The sequence below is a fragment of the Doryrhamphus excisus genome, chromosome 19 (assembly GCF_030265055.1).
Source record: "Doryrhamphus excisus isolate RoL2022-K1 chromosome 19, RoL_Dexc_1.0, whole genome shotgun sequence".
Lineage (NCBI taxonomy): Eukaryota > Metazoa > Chordata > Actinopteri > Syngnathiformes > Syngnathidae > Doryrhamphus > Doryrhamphus excisus.
The window spans coordinates 8,096,034-8,119,452 of NC_080484.1; the positions used below are offsets into that span (position 1 = coordinate 8,096,034).

Below are 23,419 nucleotides of genomic sequence, written 5' to 3' on the forward strand. Positions count from 1 at the left end.
CTTATATATGTCTTATTTTATCTGACTATATCTATTATATTGGGTAATACACATGTAAAGGCGACTATAGGGATGTTATTTCATGTCTAGAGGGCTCTAATAATGTTTTTACAGCTGCCAGTAGCTCCAAAACACTTTTCAATTGGCTCCCCTAACCCCATTATATTAGGAAGTGGGGTTTGTTTTTGTAGTTAGGAAGCACTTTGGTGAGGTGACCAATCACAGTGGAGTAGACGTGCCCGGAGGCGCGGCCATTGGTGTAATAAATTAAAACAGACCGTTTTAGCGGGAAGCACAAATCCAAGGAAATACATCTGGAATAGGTGTAGATTCTAGATGATCTAGAAAGTTCTCTGTGCGGATTATTGCGTGTGGCCCAGAGGCTTAGCCCCCTGGAGATGCACAGGATATGAATGAACATAGTAGACATTCAAAGAAATCCAAAAAATCCAAAAAAACAAATAAGGAACAAGAACCTGGATATAACTTTCCCACTTTTGGACAGATTTAGTAGAGATACTCAATTGTTTTAGGCCACCATTAAATGTACACAAGTACACACAATCTACACTGAAAAACCATTCTGTCTGGTGGACAGTGATCAATGATATAATAATCATTATTATATTATTAATTAGCCCATTATTATTACTATCATCATTCGTCTTCTTCTGATTATTACTACTTGTAGTAGTAGTAGGCTAGTATTAGCCTGCTTATTGGCTTGCTTATTAGCCTGCTTGTATTTTTTGTAAAAAAAAAATCTATAAAAAATATCAAATTATTTAGGGGGGCTTAAGAACATTTTACAAAAAATCAATACATTTTTTTAAATTAATAAATATCTAATTATTTAGGGGGGCTTAAGAACATTTTACAAAAAATCAATACACTTTTTTAAATCAATAAAAAATATCAAATTATTTAGGGGGGCTTAAGAACATTTTACAAAAAAACAATACATTTTTTTAATCAATAAAAAATATCTAATTATTTAGGGGGGCTTAAAAACATTTTACAAAAAATCTAACACATTTTTAAAAAATCGATAAAAAATATCAAATTATTTAGGGGGGCTTAAGAACATTTTACAAAAAATCAATACATTTTTTTTAAATCAATAAAAAATATCCAATTATTAAGGGGGGCTTAAGAACATTTCACAAAAGAATTTATTAAAAAAATGTAAAAATCAATAAAAAAAATCTAATTATTTTTTAAATCAATAAAAAATATCTAATTATTTAGGGGGGCTTAAGAATATTTTACAAAAAAATCTATTAATTTTTTTTAAAAATCAATAAAAAAATATCGAATTATTTAGTGGGTTGGCCCCCTAAGTGCCCCTAAAATAGGCGTAATGACGCCACTGTAGCTGCTCTTTAGGAGACCACAACTCAATACAAAGGGTAAAAAAATGAGCATAATGGGTCCCCTTCAAGGGGTTGTTAGCAACGGTGGCATAGCTAGGTGAGCTAAAGCGCTAACGTTAAACTAAAATTTGAACAGTAATATCATGCTGGGGTTAGTCTATTAGCTGAAAGCAACCCAAAATGACCTAACTTCAGCTCACATTCCTGTCGCCGACTGACGGATAGTTGGCAGAGCTCCAGGCTTTATTCCAAGGTGTGTAGTGAAGCCTTTTTTGTGCGTGCGTAAATTTGCATAATAGGGGACCTTTAAAACCTTACTGTTGTAACATTTATTGCAGTACTACTCCAACAGGACGTTGTATAGCGTACGTCCCATCCTGTTCATTGTATAAAAATGATGACGTGTGTGTGTATCCAGGGTGTTTGGTTTCCCTGTCCACTACACCGACGTGTCCAACATGAGTCGTCTGGCCAGGCAAAGGCTGTTGGGGCGTTCCTGGAGCGTTCCCGTCATCAGGCACCTCTTTGCCCCTCTAAAGGAATACTTCGCCTGCAACTAGTCACGCAACAACTCTTCTCTTCTCTCTCTCTTTCTCACACACACACACACATTTGTGACCGCAGGTAACTGCAGATAGTACACAGCTTGTACATGAAGGTTGGCTGATGCAAACGAAACAGATGACCACACACACACACACACACACACACACTCTGCTAACAACTTCATCCCTAGATCTCATATCCCTACATATCATCCATCTACAGGCTAATCTTGCTCCCCAGGTGCTACCTTGCTGACGTACATACTTGCTAGTGTGTATATCTTCACACACACACACACACACACACACACACAACAACTTCCACTTCCACAAGACCTTAAACTGATATCTTCTGCTGTTTTTTGCATTAGTTACAGTCTCCACAAAGCACCGACACCAAAAAAGAAACTTGACTAAAGTATAGTGAAGTGAAGGTGCTGTGGTTATCCAAAACATGGCATACACACACACATACACACAGCTTCACATCCGCGGTGCTGGCCAGTCAGTGCCACTTTCATCTTCCTGTTCTTGGTGCTCTCTCAGAGGCGTTCCGGTCTCAGATGTTTCATTTTTTCACTTGCTGCAGTTTTGTGTCCCTAACAGAGTTAAGCCAAATACCGTACTTTCAAGCAGGCACAGATATTACACCAGCTCTTGTGGGGTTGTTTGAGGCCTGGGAGAGAAGGAAAATAGGAAGGAAGAAAGGAGAAGGAAAAAAAACAGGGTAACAACTTCACTCTTGTAACTTCCCTTTAGTTACAAAAAAAAAAACATCACGGAAGTGGATGAGTTAAACTGCACATGGAGGGGGCCAACTAACACTGTAGCATATTTTCCATTCAGTTAAGCAGGATAATGTTGAGAGCCCCCTAGTGGCCAAGTATAGGTAGAATGGTTGATCTTCATGCTTATTTGGTAGGGTTTTAAAGAAAAAGTGTTTTAAGTTACTTGTCTTTTTAACTGAAAAATGCCCTTTTAATATACTCTATATTTATATACAGTAGTATAGCCCTTTTAATTATAGAAAATTATAGCATTTATAGCATTAGACAGCTTTTTTATAGCATCATACTAAATGAATTGTCAAGAACTCTGTGTGGTTAGGAGAATCAATTACTTATTATTGGTGGTGAAATGTAGTGCAGTACTTAACTTTGACCAGAGGAGGTGCTGTTGAGTCAGAACTGCATGGTAGCTACGGGGAAGTCAGTGTGGGAAAACCTCTTATGCCAATTTTCTAATATTTCATTTGTGTTTTTATTATAGGATGAGACCATGCTTCCTTAAGGTTTGCTGCTATGCAGCAAACACACATTGATATGTACTGTATATATATGAAAGAACACTTTAATTGTTTGTTATAAAGTGGTAAAATGTCGGATTTAGTAAGTGTAGCATCATAATGAAGTAGGATAACATGTTTTTTTTTTATGAGTTTGCTCTCCCCTATTCTTAGTTTATAATAATCTTCCAGCCTCGGTGTGTATGTTGTGTCATAATACAAAGTATTGTCTATAAATATACTGTAGTTGTAAGTATAAAATAAGTATCTTGAAGTCAAATTTTATTTTCATTATTAGAAAAATCATTAGATCAGTAAAAATTATTTTTAGTGTTGCATAAGTAATGAAGGTGTTTTGTTTGATAACTAAAAGTGTTTTTCATTGGTATTGTTTAATGTTTTGTTGCGGTTCGAAAAATGGCTCACTTCAGTGAAGTCTAACTCATCCATCAAGATTTTTAAGTCTTTGGAAGACATAATTAAAGGTCCCATATTATATTATTATAGTATTTGACAACAATTTTTAAATACGTCTGGCCTGGATGCTGAAACTGCAAAGTGTTGAACGCAAGCTTTGTTTGTTTGTCCATAAGTGTGTAGTACCAAAAAAACTTTTTTTCCACATACGGCCCATCGCAAATCTGCTTTTGTCGAAAATAATAGATGCCATTTTAGCAACACAAAAACATATGATAGGATAGTTGGCTTTTTAAGATGTGTAGCGAAGCCTCCTTATAAACAGTAGTCATAAATGCACCCTAGGGACACGTATTACTGTTATTACATAATAGTGGAGTCCGTTTTGCATAATAGGGGACCTTTAAAGTCCACGTAAATCAGCAAAAGTGTGACGATTGAGTGAAAAACAGCCTCTCTTTGTGCCTCAGCCTCTTGTGCTCTGCTCCCGCAAAAAAAAAAAAAACATTTTTGCAGCTTGCTTGACTTCGTTGGGATACAAAATGTTCTCATGAAAAACATCCAGTGAAACCAGACCTTGACTCTGTGGACACTATACTAGCTTTTTATGTAGGGCTGCCTTGTCAGTAGTGGGATCCACTTATCCCCTCCATAGGAAATTGAACACAAGACAACAGGGAACATTTCTCCTTCAGTCTGGTGCTTTTTGGTCCAAAGTCGACCAATTTTTTTTTTTTTTTCTCTATTGAAAGCCTTCCACTGCTCTGACCTTCCTCAGAAACCAGCTAACAACTGGACGCAAACACACGCAGTCGACACACAATCAAAACACAATACAGTACAACAATAAGCCAGCAGTTTTGTCTCTTGTTTTTTTTTTTCCTCCATCATGTTTACTCTCTGTTTATACAACCAAACTTCAGGTGCTTTTTTCAACCAACCTTCAGGTGCTTTTTTCAACTCTGCTCTTTAATACAGTGCTCTTGCAGGTTACGCAGACAAACACACATAAACATACACACAAGCAAACACACAGTTGCTGGAAACACATTCGGCGCGGTGCTGATTTACTCTCAAATGCACACATTGCGTAGTCACTGTGTTTCTGCAGGACGGCCCGTCGCCACCTGGCCTTCTATGGCACGGCTGGGTATGACATCATCACCCTGCGCCGCATTGGTGCTCCCTCCCCCGCCTCTCCCCCTTTCCTTACACCCTCAGATACTGCATGTCAGTCTGTCAGTGTAATCTCATGTTAGATTAGAGAGTAATGATGATGATAATAATGGTAGTATTAATTACAATAATAATCCGTTATTGTGTGTGTGTGTGTGTGCGTGTGTGTGTGTGTGTACTGTTCCAGGTCGGTGCTCAGTTAAGCCAGCCTAGAGGGGAGAGAAGCTAGAGACTGCAGATATTACAGTTAGTTGTAGTGACTTTGTCTTGTCTATGCTAGGACGTCAGGAGGTAAGAGACACTCTCAAACAAGAAATGTGTTGGTAAAACCCGCAGAATATGCCTTTAAACGTCACACGGAAAGCTCTTATCATGCATGATGACTTCAGTAAATATCGCAGAAATTCAATAACCAGTGCCACACTAATATTAGCTCAGTGAGCATCTAAAAACAGGGCTGTTCAGCTAGCACAGTTTCACAAAGCAAAGGACCAAGACTTCTTCATACAAGGGGTGTCCAAACATGTCCTGTATTTTTCTTTTCCAAGTTCTGTTAACCCTTTTTTGTAAACTTGTATGCACAAATGGTGAAATCGGTCCTACCTCGTAATGTTAAAGAATCCTTTAAAACAATCCTTGATCCAGACGCCCATCCGGATCACCCACAAATTTTAGCGAGTTCTTCCATATCCCATATCCGACAATCTTTGAAAATTTCATCCAAATCCATTTGGAACTTTTCAAGATATTTTAAACATGAACAAACATAAGTGTCGGGGGAAAAAAAAACGGAACCTCTACGCTGTGCTTGGGAGAAGTAACAAAGTTTCATCGTCAAATGTTTTTTTGGAATCCTTTTTTCATTCATTCATTTTCTACCGCTTATCATCACGAGGGCATGCTGGAGCCTATCCCAGCTGTCTTCAAGCGAGAGGCTGGGTGCACCCTGGACTGGTCGCCAGCCAATCACAGGGCACATATAGACAAACAACCATTCACACTCACATTCATACCTATGGACAATTTGGAGTCGCCAATTAACCTAGCATGTTTTTGGAATGTGGGAGGAAACCGGAGTACCCGGAAAAAAAACCCACGCATGCACGGGGAGAACATGCAAACTCATGAGTGCGGAATCAAATCCGAGTCTCGCTAACCACTTGGCTACCGTGCAGCCAAAAACCTGTTTGCAATCTTCTTAATACCATTTCTAAAATTATTAGAGCCTTCCAGACATGAAACAACACCCCTATAGTCATCTGTTCACTCATTTGAGAGTGAGTCAGTTGTGATAGTGTGTAGTATTGCAGGGGGGGACCGGAGTACCCGGAGAAAACCCATGCATACACATACAAACTCCACACAGAGATGCCCTAGGTGGAATCAAACTCGGGTTTTCTAGTTGTGTGGCCTTCACGCTAACCACTCGTACCTTCAGCAGGGTAATGATTATTTCACAGATGAACAGATAGCCAAAGATTGTGTATATAACAAAGATCTCCATTTACTGGTCGATCTACTTTCCGACTATCACTTATGGTCATGAGCTTCGGGTAGGAGATTTCGCTGTACTGTGGCTACGGTTCTCCTTTAGAGATACAGTAAAGTGAGAAACTCGGAGTAGAACTACTGCTCCATCTTGTCAGGGTGCCCCCGAACACCTCCTCAGGGAGCTGTTTGGGGCACGTCCAACTGGTAGGACTGGCTGGGGAGAGGGAATTCTGTCCTCTGATGAGCGGTAGATGATGGAATGATGGATGCTCATCACTAATGATACTTCAAAATCAGCGGCTGCCATCTTATGGAGTTCATTAAAAAACTACATCAAGAGGTTGCCCACAGCCGCAGAGCATCACCTGTACAGTTGATAAAGGGGGTGACAGTTCACGCCTGGAATTTTCAACCTTACAGGTTTCAGCCGCGAAAAGGTTCCTCAATGATCCAAATTAGCAAAAGACGTTTACATTTCCATAGTTGTTTTTTTTTTTTACAGACCTACATTCCGTTTAGCGGCAGCTGTAATTTAGTATATTGTGTTGAAGTAAATATGCTAATCGGTCATGTAATATTATGTGTGAATCATGCCCACGGTCTTTTTCCGGCCAAAATCGCTGTCAGATGCTTGAATCGATGGCAGCCATGTTTTTAATCCAAACTGTTTTGATTGCAACTTTATCCACAACAACGTACCAATCAAAATAAAAACATCCACAATATAAATCATGCTCATATTTAATCACAAAAATAAAAAGAATGAATTTCAATGAAGCAAAAACAAGCTGGAAACGGCTGTGATGTCAACACGTTTCTGTTTGAGAGTGCAAAAGGACAAAAAAGCCAGGGGTAAGCATTTGATTGATGGACAGCTGTCGATGAAAAGAGTTTTTCAGGCTGAGTGATGCGCAGTTTTTAACACTGATATCAGAATCACATCAACAACAACAACAAAAAATACCGTTCACACACAAGCCAACACTGCACAGACACGTGACACAAACACAACACCTTCAGACAAACAATGCTGTGGCGCATTCACACACTCATCTCAAGGACTACATGAACGAAGATGAGCTTTTAGGTGAAGAGGAACTGCTGGTGTTTCAAAAAGGTGCTAAAATTGTTTTCTGAAAATGAGAGGAAAAAAAAAATCTAGGAGTATAAATCAAGTTTGTCTTTACAATGACTGTATTTAAGTTTGTTGTAGTAATGAAGAGGCACTATTATTATTTTACTCTTGTATGAATATGAACTAATTAAAAGGCATTTTAACTTTGTACTTGAACAATGTAAGAAAAGAACCGTGAATAAAAAAAACGACTGTTTCTTGTGATTTAGTGCATCGATTGCCTGTTTTATTTTCCACAGCGAAAAAAAACATCATACCCAAAAACTGCACTAGAAATATTGTATTTTAATAGTTTTGAGTCTTAAAAACAATTTCTCTCAGAAATGTACAGACCTGTATCAAATATTAAGATATGCCTTTATTCGTCCCTCAGTGGGGAAATTTGTAATATGATATATTGAATGATATATTTAGGATTTTAAACCTTTTAGGCCAGTATTTTTACATAAGTCCCAAAGCTAAAGTAAAAAGAGACATCATATCATCATATAGCACGTGCACCATTCCAAACAATATTTTTATAGCAAGGAACCCTTGCCGAAAACAGTAAAAGGCGGGACATTTTGTTGCATGCTTTGAATGGGGAAAAATAGCACCATCTGGTGGACAAATATAAAATTTTAAAGCCAGCAGTCCAGCTTGAAAATGTAACACAAAGGATGTTAAAATAAAAATCGCATTTTTAAATGTTTGTGTCGGTTTTTGTAACAACTACCATTTTAGTTTTTAGTTATTACAGGGTTTATTATTAAAAGTTTGACAGGACTGCACAGGAATGTGCTAACATGTTCTCATAAATTACAGGTGAAAAATACACATTGAGGATGCCACTATGACTTGTACATTCGAAGATATTGGAAAGTACAGTTTTCTATGATCACTATGCTTGAAATCTGCTGGTAATTGTCATTTATGTTAGCTTGTCTTTACAGGGCATGTAAGAATCTAAATATGTTGTTTCAACTACCTAATAAAAAGCATTTTCACCTCCTGAACCTGAACGATTTAAATATGACGTCAAACGAATCGTAGCTGCCATATAACCGACAGCATTTGAACGCACACAAACGTGTCTCTGGAGGCAAGAGACACGCCCCTGTCGAATGACACATCTCGTTCCCCATTGGTCAGTTTTCACCGTTAAATGTGGGTTTGAAGGGTTCCCATTGGCTGCTGCTTGGCCGTCTGAAGGCAAAAGGCAGCATCTGTGGCTCGTGCTGTGCCAGCTGTCCTCTGCTCGCATACACTGACAAGCACCGACGAGATTCGAGAAACGGGTAAGAAACCCTTTAAAAAATAATAACAATAACAATACATCTTTAAAATTAGCATTTCATGTTATTTTATTGACATTGAATCGTCCTTCCACAGAATTGTGAAAACCACCTGTAATATGGATTCGTCATTCATTACATTGTATAGCTAATTTAACGTTTTTGACAGCTGGGCGATAGCTACAGTTTCGTATTAGCCACCAAATAAATTACCCCGAAATAAATAACCGGGTTAATATAGGTATTCAGACACTGTTGTGTATTAGAAATGATATAAACGAATTTGCAGTAACCTGTCGCCTTTTCGCGATGATAAAAAAAAATGTGCGCGTGCGCGCGTGCCACCACTGCAATAGACCTTCATTGCCTTCGTTATATAAGATGTCTTATTGTCGTTTAAACCAAATATTCATTTATGTATGTGTTATGCATACAAATCAGCGTTATGCTGGTGTTCAGTGTTCAACAGTCTATTTAAAAGGGAGGCGTTTTGTGCATTATGCACGTAACATAAGAGTGGTGATCAGAGTGGTGATTTACTGTTAAGATGAGCGAGGCATTGGTATACAGTACAATTACATTGATGTCTATGTAAATGATGCAGGGAGTCTCATCTCGATCAAATGGGCCTGCACATGCATGATTTTCAATGTATGAGCTCAACGCTTGAGACACTTGGGCATTAGATTATATTACTTTAGAACCTGTAAATAAATCTAAGATTATGCTCTGTATGGTGTGCAGAAGAGCGATCGTATTCATTAAATGACACGCCTTTACTAATGTGTGGGTTCCCTATTGCTTTCTATTATTTGTGATGTGGAACTGCAGAGGAGCAATCACTGAGCTACAGCACTCGCCCTGTTTCCAGGATTCATACTTTGGCGTGTTTACGTGTGCCATCCCTGTCACCTTATAGCTGTGCGCGGCGTTATAGTGGTTAGCATGCCTGCCTCGCAGTCAGGAGATGACTGATGGAACATCGTTGTGTGGAGTTCTCCCTGTGCTTGTTGGACTTTTATCCAGTTACTCCGATATCGTCCCACATCCTGGAAACATTTTTCTGACTTTGTGGATTAATAACCGGCGAGAGGAGCGATTGCATTATATGACTGGTGCCCAGCAGTAGTGTCGGTGTCTCACCATACTCATGATTGATTGATGTGTTGATTAGTAAGACCCGAGGCACATCATGCATATGCATCACTATGAAGTTAGGTAGAAGGTAAAAAAAAAATCATGTTCATTTCTTTGTGTTATCGTATTACGAAACAAGATGTCAGCCCATAAGTGAATATATATAGTATATCTCCTTGGCTGAGGTCTTAATCCACCTTCTGTCATTCCAGTAATCCCCCTGAAGTGTTAGGTTGTGTCACTGTCTGTATCGGGGAAAACAGTGACAGTGTGCCTTTCATGAGTCAGCAAAAATGGAGAAAATCTATTACTGTTTCAAAGGACATGTTGGTTCAATTCATAGCTGTTCAACCTTTAAAGGTTCCGCTTTAGACTTGCGACTTTGGCTCGGCATGCACGAGAACATCCATTAGTGTGACAATGTAGCCTTTCTCGAACATTAAAATCATTCGGACCTGATGTACCAAATGTAGCGTTTGCACTTGCAGTGACGTTCCAAAATCACCTCTCACGAAAATGCAGGATGAGAGACCCTAATCCCCAGTGATGCCCCAGTTTGCTTGTGATTCTCTCATAGTTTGTGTTCATCCTTTAAAACCTCACTCTGTGTGTCTGGAACATCTATTCTTAACTCCAATGACTTTGTCATTTTGTCTTTCTTGTATGTTTGTTCGGACTTTTTAAATAGCTCACACACACACACACACACACACTGCTTTGCATGTGTATAAAATAACAAAGACACGCTTTGTCCCCGCCTGCAGTGATTAAACCCCAGATCAGAAGTCAGCAGCTGTCCACCACATTCTCACTCACGAAACACACACTTCACTTTGGGTACACACCAGAGTAGCTGCTGAATTCTAATGTGCTGCACTAGTTTTGCGTCCAAAAATATGGCATTTTAACTTTAAAAAGATAACAATAATGCCAAAGCAAATGATACTAATCTAATACACATAATTCCCAGTTTTTCACAGTATAATTTCTTTATTAGATAATGACCTATCAATCTAACAAGCCAAAAACCCAGTAAACTCAGTAATCCCTTGTTTATCGTGGTTAATTGGTCCCACACCCGATTGTTGAATTCCTTATTTATAAATCAAATCATTTCATAGGTTAATTGGCCACTCCAAATTGTCCATAGGTATGAATGTGAGTGTGAATGGTTGTTTGTCTATATGTGCCCTGTGATTGGCTGGCCACCAGTCCAGGGTGTACCTCGCCTCTCGCCCAAAGACAGCTGGGATAGGCTCCAGCACCCCCCGCGACGCTCGTGAGGATAAGCGGTAGAAAATGAATGAATGAAATAATGATATATTTAGAGCATAGAAAACGTGTCTATGACCTTCTAAACACAGATTTAAATATTATCAGAGCCCTCTGTACATAAAATAACACCCCTATAATCACCTTTATACTACGGGAGTCATGAGTTCTTACAAGATTAGAGATTTCTCGTTTAGAGAAAAGATGGCTGTGAAGTATGGCATCACTACTGTGAAAGATAATACAAATAATACAGAATTGGCAGTGCGCCAGGCGGGACTGGAAGTGCACATTGAGTACTTGCTGTTAACGTCTTAAGCCGACATTTGATCAAACTTACTCAGATCAAACTTACCAGATACAAACTTACTCAGATCCAAAGGCATCATAAGAACTGTAGTTCTTTTGGAGTAAACATACAGCTAATCTACTGTAATCTGCTATATATTTGATTTGTGTTTTTTCATAACTATCTTGTGCCGTGAGTGTATCATGACACCCCTATACAGTAGCCCATGGTATTAGTGTGCCTGTTGTGACAATTCAAAGCTGCAATAAAAGCCTGTTGTTCTGGCGATCGATGCTCGTGTGCTTCACAGAACTACAGAACTACTAAGAATTACAGTAACATGTCTGAGTTCTTTCAGTAACATTATTAGAGCCCTCTAGGCATGAAATAACACCCCTATAGTCACTGCTACACTTATATTACTTATATTACACATATATATTACACTTATATTACACATTATATCAGTAATAATCTGAGAAAATAAGTGAAATTAAGGGTCAAAATCCATGCTGAGTACCAAAAATGTGTACAGGTTGGCACTTCTGTAACAGTCCAGTTCTGTAAGGCCAAACAGAAGCCCAAGTCACAGGTACCAGAATAATACATGCTTACTGAGTTAATGTAGTCTTGAAGGATGTTAAAAATTCCAGAGGAAATCTTGTTCTTTGTCAGTAAAAGCGAATAAACTAATGGTGTGTGTGTTTGTGTGTGTGTGTGTGTGTGTGTATCCAATTTGTCTTGTCTTCGACATACAGCAGCTGGTCTCAGGGTGAGTGAGACAGGCTGCCTGATGTGTGTCATCCCTCTATCCAAATTAAGAACGCATTTAATCCCCCAAATTCTTCAAGCATTGCTAATGTTAACAAACATCTCCACAACCACAGTCTGCGCCATTTTCTTTTATGACTGATCTCCTGTTGGTTGAGCATCTTTTTGCAGCAATGTAATAACCTTTACAGTCCCTCTCATCACATTCTCGCAACACTTTCTGTGCAAGTTTCAACATCGGTTCACATCACGTTGCGTCACATCACATCAGGCTGCCTCGCGCCTCACAACACAGACCTCCTCCAAGGTGGAAGGACGGATTGTGGTTGGCATAACAACATAGTATGAAGAAAACTAGTCACTCCGTATTGTTCCATGAAATGAAGTGCCCAATCAAAGCAACAGACTGAGTGCAGCTGCTAAATAACCCTCCATGGGGGCAAATTAATTTTTACATTGAATATTTTTGGAGTTAGAGCATAGAAAACTTGTTTCATCCATCCATCCATTTTCTATACCGCTTATTTCTATACCAAGGGTCATGCTGGAGTCTATCCCAGCTGTCTTTGGACGAGAGGTGGGGTACACCCTGGACTGATGGCCAGCCAATCACAGGGCACATATAGACAAACAACCATTCACACTCACATTCATACCTATGGACAATTTGGCGTCGCCAATTAACCTAGCATGTTTTTGGAATGGGGGAGGAAGTACCGGCTACCGGAGTACTAAAATAACACCCCTATAGTATAGTAGTAGTATAGTACCACGCATGTACGGGGAGAACATGCAAAGTCCACAGAGATGCCCGAGTGGGGAATCAAATCCGAGTCTCGCTAACCACTTGACTACCGTGCAGCCAAAAACCTGTTTGCAATCTTCTTAATACCATTTCTAACATTATTAGAGCCCTCTAGACATGAAACAACACCCCTATAGTCATCTGTCCACTCATTAGAGAGTGAGTCAGTTTTGATAGTGTGTTGTATTGCTTCCCTTTGAGGTCGGGGGGCGGAAAACAACATGTAAAATTTGCTTATGTTTTTGACCAATAATAGACTGAAACAGCATCATTTATTAATTTATTTCTACATGTAAAACTATAATTGTTCCCTATAAAATGTGTTTTTTATTAATACTACTAAGTCTCCAGAACAGATTTTTTCCTATGGGAAAAATTGCTTGATTTTTTGGTATATTTGTCAAACCACTTGGAACAAATGAATGCTAAAAACTGAGATTCCACTGTATTTCAATTCAGTTTTCCTTAATTGTGGATAATTTTGAGATGCCCTGCGCATTTGAGATGCCCTTGTGTTTATTATGCAGGGTTATCATTAATAACTGGCAGGAGGAACAATTGCATTGGTTTTACGACACAGCCATATATTTGAAGTTGTATTTCTCTGATGGTTTGTACTTATTTGACTGTGCAGATGTACTTACTATAGTGTATGTCTATAACAGCCCTTGCAATGTAGCAGTGACAGCTTTGTGGGTGAAATAACACTTGCTGTTCACACGTCCGTCACAGACCGTGTTGACACATGCATCTAACTGTCAATAAAAAATAAAAAAACATATAGTTCACGCCAAAATTCCACTTCCTGTAGGAATAATGGCTATATAGTATAATTTCCGTTGAGCTCAATGTAGAAAATGAATGTTTTTATCATGGACGTTACGTTGATTGACTGTGCTCGGTCTTGATTCTATCGTTCTGCTGTGCTGTCATGCAAGGGTTTGCATGTGTGAGTGCAGGAGCCTTGTTTCCACTGAAAGCACCCCAGTTCCCATCTCCTGGGAAACCGCTCTTTTATTCTGGCTCCCAAGCCTGAGGGACACTACTTTCCATAACGCCCACCCCTCCCCCCTGAAAAATATTCCCAGCATCAGCGTCTTCTAGCCCTAGCAAAGACCAGAGTAATAGCAATATAGCTCTATTATAACACACCGGGACAGTAAAGCCATACTTGATGCTTGAATGACTTCAGAATAACAGTGTCCACTTGATTGACATATGGTTTTTGGGGTCCCTATGAAACTGTTTACTGTTGTCTAAGCCCTGTATACCCCCTCCAGCCACTCTGCACACTGGTGCTCCGCTTCCACCCTCTGTTCTCATCCATCTCTTTGACTTGATTGTGTGTGACTGGGAGACTATTGTGTGACATTGCACACAGCCATCCATGCAAGAACACATACCAACACAAACACACAATGTTCACTGTGTTTGTCCAACCCTTATTGGGGGAAATAATCAATATCTGTTCAATATTTGTACATCTACGTCTACAACTTGAATGCGCCTGCTCAATACACTTTAGTCTACTCATCCTTTCATGCAGTCAAAGCAGTTTGCATAAGATGATTTCTAACCATGACATCATTCTGCAAATCACAAAGGTTTGGATGCTGTAGTTTTGTAAAGATGGTGGTGGGGAACGCTAACTAACCATCATACTCGTGAAAAATCTGCAATTAGGTTAATTAGATGCATGATTCTGAAAGGAAAGCCCTACAGGAACATTAATTTAACATGTTTTAACTATGGTTTCAGTTGCATATTCGATTACACTTGAATGGAACCAGGAACAATGAAGAGAGTGTAATCTAAAAGTGAAAGTGACCAATTTGCAGGGAAGTTTATGGGAAAATAGAAATGCCGTGTTACATGTCATTGTTCTTCTTCCGGCAGAAAGATTGGCAGACACTATGGGGTCCATGCGCATTCTCATCAAGGGAGGCAAAGTGGTCAATGACGACTTCACCCAGGAAGCTGACGTTTACATCGAGAATGGCATCATTCAGCAGGTAAGATGTATTTTTATCCATACATCATCAGTTTACCTGCTTTGTCGCAGTTAATTGGTTCCATACCCGACCGCGTTAACTGAATATGCAATATTAACTCTTTATCAATATTGATAAAGAGGTGATGATGCAACTCAACAATAGAAGAGAGCACATTTTGTGCAGTTTTAAGATGAAAAAACGGCCACAAGGTGGCAGACAGCATTTTATAAGAACTTGGCCTGCATCTCTCCCATAGAAATACATGCACCGCAGTAATTTCCTACATATAGCATCGAAAACCTGTTGATGACTTTTCCCATTATTATTAGAAAATGGGTATTTGGTGTAGTTTCTTAACTGCCGTTTTAGGTTAATCTGATTCCAATGTGTGTTTTGTTGATAAAAGGTCGGAAAGGAGCTGATGATTCCAGGCGGGGCGAAGGTGATCGACGCCTCCGGAAAGCTGGTGCTACCCGGCGGAATCGACACCTCCGTGCATTTGGAGCAGACTTTCATGAACGCCTCCGTCCAGGATGATTTCTACAGCGGCACCAAGGTACACACGATGTTGGGTCAACAAACAGCTGTCATTGTGTGGAGGCCATATTAAACATCTATTGGGAGAGCATTTGGGAGATTAAAGCAGCAAACTGCACCATGGCTTAGAGAAACCACTGGATTAGCATCTAATGGAATGCCAACGGAAATAGGGTGAGAGGAATTTTTTTTGGGGGGGGTATTCATCCTCCGCATGCCAGCTCACCCCAGCATCCCCCCTAATCACCCGGCTCTCTACCCACTGACCTTGCTACCATGGCAACTAACCCCGTGCTTAATGGGGGAAATCAGGATCGTGTTTGTGCCCACTGTTTGCTTCTCCACCATTTTCTCTCATGCATCCGATCTTTTACATCCCCCCCACTGTCACACTGTCTCCCTGCTGACAAAGTTCCTCAACAGTATTGGGTTAATTCATGCAAGCCATAATACTGTATTTACATCATTGGTGTTTCCCACAGCACTGCAATGTGTGGATGTGGTAGGTTGTAGAGGAGTGACGTAATGCCTTAATTGTCAAATTTGCATTTTTGGCCATGATGCATATGCAGAAAATGAGCAATAAGAGTAAGACTCCCTAGTCATATAGAGGGGTCTGATCGCTCACAATATAGCCACAAAGCTGCCAAGTTTGCCAACACCGATCCTCCCCTGACTGGTGCGTTAATAAAGTCTTAATGAGCTAGTGTGAACATGTAGCACTATATCTACGCATCTGTGGCAAGCCACCACAACTCAATGAACGTATGGGAAACACTGATTGTGTTGTTTGGAGGTGGACAGAGGAAGGAAGGCGACCCAATAATTGCTGTAAATGTCTTGAATGCACCACTCTGGATTTGGCCTCAGTGCTCCATATTACTCAGTGCTAATCGACTAGACTGCACCAGCGCCATATTGAGTTGCCTTTATGCTCGTTCCAGTGTTTGTTCCTTCTCATCCCCCTCTCTGTGTCTCCTTTATATTTCTTCCAAGAGGATTATCTTCACAGTAGGGGATGGTGGTCGCTAAATTAGTAATGGATTTGGGCTAAAACACTGAATTACTGTCCAGCCTCCCATTTCGATGTAATGTCACTGATACTCTTTAATAACAGAGATGTTCAATGTACTGTAACTTGACATGAGAGACACTCTTTATTTGATGGTGTATTCATCAGGCTCAACCACTCAGCAGCAATAGGATAGCAGATAGTAGATAGCTATAGGCCCGCAACCAATCATGCGCACAGTTCATTTTGCTTCCGTAGCAAACCTTGCAACTACGGTGCATTCAAGGACACCCGACCAAAGTGTGAAACACTACACTTGACGGAAAAAAAAAAGATCAGTGAAACATAAAGACATGTGTGCCCTATTTTTTAACCCAAAATGTGTGGATGCCAAATATGCAGGGATCCACCCTTAGTCTGTTCTTCCATCACGTCAACACAATAGACTCAAGGGTTTATGAATGGGTGACTCAATAGTGTGATTTCACAGAGGGAGAGGCACAGTATGAACATGGATGCCATGGCAGAGCAATGTCTGTTGTCATGGCAACAGTATATCGGAACAGAGGCGAGCGAATCAGAGCAGTGTTCAGGTAGTGTGATTTTAACCTTTTCATTTTCCTCTTTCTCTCATTCCTACCAGTTGACCAATCAAATTGCATCCAGTATATCAACTGTAATAAACCAGTTGGATTATTTCCTTGCAAAGTATGACGTGGATAACATCATTTGTGTTTCAATGACCAGCTAACACGGTGTAGTTGTGGTCTTCCTTTTGTTTTGAAATAACCATCGGCATGATTTTCTTTTCTCTCTACCCAGGCGGCTCTGCTGGGTGGTACCACCATGGTGATGGCGCACGTCCTGCCTGAGCAACACTGCTCCCTGGTGGATGCCTACGAGAAGTGCCGCGATCTGGCTGACGCCAAGGCGTGCTGCGACTACGCTCTGCATGTCGGCGTGACCTGGTGGGGGCCAAAGGTAACGTCAGAGCAATGAAGGAGGAAACGCCACTGAGACCATTCAAACTACTCAACCAAAAAATCATGCACGCATTTTCATATGTGGGTGAAATGTGTAATGACCTAGATTACAGACCCCAGAGGAAGTAGGTTAACACACATATTCATTGGGTACATTAGACAGATTCTTTGAGTCACCATACTTCTTTCAGCCTTTGGCGTCAGGGTGTCATATGCATGACTACACCATTAACTACACCTGCGCTGTCTAGCAAGATAAAATACAAAAATTGATTGACGGTGCCTAAGCTTCTGCATTTTGAGTTCAGTATATTTCTAATACCTTTGGCTGCTCGTCAAAGCTCTTCATGCCCCATATAACAAACACACACTGATCCGCTTGCCCTCAGGTGCGTAACGAGATGGAGACCCTGGTGAGGGAACACGGGGTCAACTCCTTCCAGATGTTCATGGCCTACAAAGACATGATGATGCTGAGGGACTCCGAGCTCTACCAGGCGCTGCAGACCTGCAAGGACATCGGGGCCATCGCACGCGTCCACGCCGAGAACGGAGAGCTGGTGGCAGAGGTACATACCTCAAATTATCTCATTCATATGCGTTTTTTTTATCAGCTGTGTTGAAGTTTGTGTTTATCTCTAGGGTGCTAAAGAGGCTCTGGATTTGGGAATAAGTGGACCCGAAGGTATTGAAGTCAGCCGCCCTGAGGAGGTAAAGTAACATCATTTCTCTTCTAGAAATTAGAGCATTCGTTGTTAAATCAGTGAGTAAATAAATGCTCATGGCTTTGACCTTGGACTTCTAAAAGAAGTTAAAGTTTAACACCACAAAGCACAACAGGTGATCCTCACAATTCTACTCCTCAACACAATTTGCCAAATAACAAAACATACCAAACTAGACAATAACAAATGGCATAAAAACAAACAAATGCAATAAAACACCTGTAATAATCACTGGAATTGTTAGCATAAATACATTATGCTATGGAGACAAAACAGCGTGCCTAAGGTGTGCTGAAAGCTCCCCAGCTCAGACCTGGTCTACCTATTCTTGGTGCAGGCGAAGCAATGGTAAATTGGCTGACAGGCGCACAGTGCAGACATGTCACCAAAACCTCACAGGCAGGTTTTTCAGAGTGTCAGGCACATTTCAATGCAACCAGCAACCAGTATTTAATGTAACCTTCTGAACTAGCATGCACATTTTTATTTTTGAGTCAGATAAAGGGAACTCAACCTGACGGCAGCTGAAAGTATGATGCTGGTTCTACACTGGGATCGGGGTAATGCTGTGTTTAATGTAACTGTCAGGAACAGATGACATGTCCCACGAGGTGGCGTACGTGGTGCATGACGCGCATTGTGGCCTCAGATGCGCAGTCCAGTCCTGCACATTTAAAGGCAATGAGAGGTGTTCATTTGATTGGTTAAGATTACACTCGGCTGTGTTAAACCCTCTCACGCCTTCTCGCCTCTCTCTTTGCCACTTGCGCCGGTGGGAGTGATGGAGGCGTGGGTGCGCCGTGCCTCCGCCTGTCTACGAGATTAGAGACCTAAATGTTCACATTATTCCTTTTTACAGCTGGAGTCTGAGGCTACTCACAGAGCAGTCACCATCGCTAATAGGGTAATCTCACACACAGATTTTAGTATTCTGTTTTTTTCAAAGATGATGCGTTGGCATAGATCATCTCCGCTTGTGTTTCCAGGCTCACTGCCCCATCTACCTGGTGAACGTTTCCTGCATGGGAGCTGGCGATATGATCGCTGCTGCAAAGATGCAGGGTGAGTTCTCATCACTTGTAACAAACGCACACATATTAGGGCTTTGGCTAACAAAACTCCTCTCTCCAGGTAAGGTGGTCCATGCCGAGACCACAGTAGCTCACGCAGTGCTGAACGGGATGCAGTATTACCACCAAGACTGGGCTCACGCTGCCGCCCATGTCATCGTCCCTCCTCTTCGTCTTGACCCTAACACACCAGGCTACCTGATGGGCCTGTTGGGCAAGTGGGTGTATAAAATACATAGAAACATATTTGTGTCTGCCAAGTTAAATGTTTCCCAAATGTTTTCCAGCGACACCCTGAGTGTTGCGGCATCAGACCATCGTCCTTTTAGCACCAAGCAGAGAGCTTTGGGCAAGGAGGACTTCACCAAGATCCCTCATGGTGTGGCGGGAGTCCAGGACAGGATGAGCGTCATCTGGGAGAGGGGGGTGGTAGGTCCACTCAACTCACATATATTCATATTGTTTAAGTCCAAATGAAAAACTGAAGGATGCTAAACGGAACAAAACATTCACTTCTTAGCTTTGTGGTGGTCAAAACCCTAAATGGTCAAAAATGTGCTAATGGCTTCCTTTAGGTTACTGGAAAGATGGATGAAAATCGTTTTGTGGCCGTGACAAGCTCTAATGCCGCCAAGATCTACAACTTGTATCCACGCAAAGGTCGCATCATCCCCGGGGCTGACGCCGACGTGGTAGTGTGGGATCCAGATGCAACAAGGTGAGTCGGTGTTGTATGTTTAAATCCCGCCTTTGTGTCATACATGTGTGTGATGTGTTTGTCTTCCTTGGACAGGACCATCTCTGTCAGCACTCAGGTGCAAGGCGGAGACTTCAACCTGTACGAGGGGTTGCGCTGCCACGGCATCCCCCTGGTCACCATCAGCCGAGGCCGTCTGGTGTGTGAGAACGCCACCTTCATGTGCGCCGAGGGATCTGGGAAATTCTACCCACAGCGCACCTTCCCTGATTTCCTGTACAAGAAAATGGTGCAGAGAGAGAAAGTGGGTAGACGTCTTATTCTCATGACTTAGTTCTCAATTGAAAAGTGGAATTATTTGACATGTGTGACTCTATGAACAGTCGCAGGCTTATAAAGGCGTTGACAGGGATCCCTACTCTGGTGATGTAGTCAAGGTCACCAACGCAATGAAGAAGGAGCTTGGTTTGAGCCCCACTGATGGAGACGGCACCAACAAAGGTGTTGTAAGGGTACAACAGGGGGTTCGAGACCTCCATGAGTCCTCTTTTAGCCTCTCAGGTATGTAAAAATAACATTGTCACCGCCAATCCATAAAGTGGAACGTGTAAAAATGTATCTAAATACTGTGTGTCCACTATCGGGTGTGTAGATGGGACAGCATGGTAACATAATAACAGTGGGACAGTGTAATGACAACTTGGCATGTTGCTGCGTGCCTCCAAATTATTTAATAGACTTTATAGTGGTGTGTCTATTCAATTTTAATGCATTTTATAACCTTTTTTGTCAAAAGTTTTCATTCTTAACTGTTCACGAAGTGTCAGTAGTGTGACATTAATGAGACATTCCTTTACATTACATTACATTACATTAGCTTGCAGCCATGGACCCTTGCCATTCGACATGACATAGTGAAAAAACATTCTCCCGTTTCATGTGGAAGTGGTACATTTTTGCCTTATTACTTTGTCTTTTGTCCCACCTCAGTTTTGAACCTATTCTTACATTTTGAATACATAAATTAGAGGCTAACTCATGAGCTGGGTAGACTGCTGTTGTTAAAGTGGCTGGCATAAGCGGTGCGCAACGTGGCGTAAAACAAGCTTGTCGATGCCATGCCGTCGACTCACATAACGTTCAATATACTAATACTATACTTAATATGTTTTTTAATCCTACGTTGCGAAAATTCACCAATCGCGGTTGGGGCTGGAATCAATTAACCGTGATAAACGAGGGATGACTGTACACCCTGTAACTGAATCACACAAAAAATTGTCTACACTGCTGAAGTGGAGCTGAGTGAAAACTGAGCTTCATTGCATGATATGTGTTCCTCTCAGGGTCTCAGGTTGATGACCATATCCCCAAGAGGTCCTCTGCTAGGATCCTGGCCCCTCCAGGTGGCCGCTCTAGTGGAATCTGGTAATCTGTTGTCTGGAGAGAACCCTACAAAACCGTCCAAGCCTCTTTGTTTTGTATCTTTCTGAACACCCAAGAAAACTGCACTGATTTTAAAGTGACAAAACGTTTAATGCTAAAAGGGAAAACATAAAGACTTAATTTGTGATCGGTGGTTTGCTGAAGTCTTAATTGGCATCAAAGAGGAATTATATGTTAACTGAAAACCAAGGGAACTATTAACTGACTACTCATTGCTGTTGCTGCTAGACGAAAGAAACAGAAATTCAAACTGAACACTGAAAAAAAAAGCAGTACAGTTTTTAACGGTTTTGAACTGAAGCGATGTCGACTTAAGTATCTAAAAATAGTAGAACTGCATTCTGTGAAGCACCTCCTGTCACACATCAACACAGTGTACACTGTAGACACACACACACACACAGGTTTACTCATTTGAAGGCGTGAGTTCTGTTTGTGATGTCACAATTGACTGTTTTCCTTTCCCATGGATGATGGATCTGTGCAGTGTGGTGATGACATCCAACTGCTTCGACACGCTGTGTCATCTCGCTGCCACACTCGCCAGTCTCTGCCTCATGCGCATGCCAAGACACATGCCATCTATCACCATAGTAACACTCAACAGAGAACACTGGCGCATATTTACATTCTGTAGCTATAATCAGACTTATGTTTACATGCAACTAACAAACATGATGAAGGGTTATTACAAACCTTTTATCCATGCACCCAATCAGCTTGCACTTGTTTGGCTCGAGTACAGTGGCCTTAAAAGGACAAAAAAGTGGCATTTGGCAAACTACTCCAGTAAAGTTCCAGCCAGTCATGAGTAATGTTGACTAAGATGGATGGAAGAATTTGCAGGGTCACAAGGGAAAATCCTGATGGACCTGTGTTATACTGACTAATGACAGTGACAGATTACCAACAGCCACCTGAAGTGAATACATCCAACTCTACGGTTAGCATCACTAAACAAGAGGGCGGGAAGATTGAGCTGCACACGCTAAAACAAGCACAGATCCTCTCACCTCCTTGTCATTCCTTGAATCTATTCCCTCATGACCATTACCCTGTGTCTGTGTACTGTACATTTAGGATGCTTTCTTTTCCTGAAAAAGAATAAATGTGCCAATGTGAGTCACCCGTACCGCACACAAACGCCATGCACGAAGAGAACCAAGCGGGATGAATTGCTACAGGTTCACAACTGGTGCTGTTTTTATTTTTGTTTTTTTACAATGGTATACAAGGGTGTTCATTTTGTTGTTGTTTAGAAGGCACTGTACATTGTCAGTGACTGTGCGTTGTGGATTCTTGTTTTGTTGGAAAGTGAACCTGTTCAGTATGTACTGTGGCTGCTTGTTTCTTACCACTAAAGTATTGGTAAACCAATAAAGTGAAAAAAAATGTATTATCTAATGTCTTTCTTTACCTGTTGGTACAAATATATATACATTTTACACAAAATCACATTCATGATTTGATTATTCATTTATTTATTTTCTACCGCTTATCCTCATGAGGGTCGTGGAGATGCTGGAGCCTATCCCAACTGACCAAGGACTGGTCGCCAGCCAATCACAGATGATTTGATCATAGATTGTTTTTTCCCCCCTTTGTAAAGCCTTTTGCAGCCTGCATGGTGCAGGATGATCATTACCCCCTATGATGACCACATCTTAATAGGTCATCAGGTCCAGATGTTGCATGTGTGAGAGCTTGAGAGATTGGGTCCAGTTCTTCTCACCATGAGAGCTGTCTTAATCCGTTATTTTCTTCTCCCATGAATTCTAAGCCCATGAAAAAAAATAATATATTTCCCCATACTTATACAATAATAATTAAAGCGGCTCTGTTTATAGTGCTCTAGTGTAACATCTCCTGTATATTGAGTCATTATTAACGGTCATAACGTGATTATACAAATCGATGACAAATACTGTGATATTTCTAAAGAAAAAGTAACAAAACTGTGGTGTCACGTGGTTTCGGTTCATAAT

The 23,419-nt window shown here is 40.9% G+C and overlaps 2 protein-coding genes across 8 annotated transcripts in view; both read left to right on the forward strand.

The window, feature by feature from the left end:
- The window catches only part of LOC131106801 (DNA (cytosine-5)-methyltransferase 3A-like), a 41,711-nt gene extending 34,035 nt beyond the window's left edge, over positions 1-7,676 (forward strand). For 6 of the 7 annotated variants that reach the window (XM_058056235.1, XM_058056233.1, XM_058056231.1 and 3 more), the window contains one exon: positions 1,792-7,676. In XM_058056235.1, the coding sequence (XP_057912218.1) occupies positions 1,792-1,933 (142 nt within the window). In that variant the 3' untranslated portion in view covers positions 1,934-7,676. The remainder of the gene's footprint in view (positions 1-1,791) is intronic. The other variant, XM_058056234.1, reaches the window with a different exon arrangement.
- Positions 7,677-8,576: 900 nt separating this feature from the next.
- LOC131106803 (dihydropyrimidinase-related protein 5-like) lies at positions 8,577-22,814 on the forward strand. Its single transcript, XM_058056237.1, has 14 exons — positions 8,577-8,699; positions 14,867-14,982; positions 15,371-15,520; positions 17,336-17,494; positions 17,886-18,065; positions 18,139-18,207; positions 19,081-19,125; positions 19,208-19,283; positions 19,353-19,509; positions 19,579-19,720; positions 19,867-20,009; positions 20,085-20,292; positions 20,372-20,549; positions 21,335-22,814. The coding sequence occupies exons 2-14, from the start codon at positions 14,884-14,886 to the stop codon at positions 21,418-21,420; spliced, it is 1,692 nt and encodes a 563-aa protein (XP_057912220.1). The 5' UTR covers positions 8,577-8,699; positions 14,867-14,883; the 3' UTR covers positions 21,421-22,814.
- Positions 22,815-23,419: the final 605 nt, after the last annotated feature.

Excerpts from the sequence above, each read along its gene's own strand:
- LOC131106803 (XM_058056237.1), top strand. The coding sequence starts at position 14,884 with ATGGGGTCCATGCGCATTCTCATCAAGGGAGGCAAAGTGGTCAATGAC. Across the intron at positions 17,495-17,885 it reads TGACCTGGTGGGGGCCAAAG|GTGCGTAACGAGATGGAGAC; the intron begins GTAACGTCAGAG and ends GCTTGCCCTCAG. Across the intron at positions 18,066-18,138 it reads ACGGAGAGCTGGTGGCAGAG|GGTGCTAAAGAGGCTCTGGA; the intron begins GTACATACCTCA and ends GTTTATCTCTAG.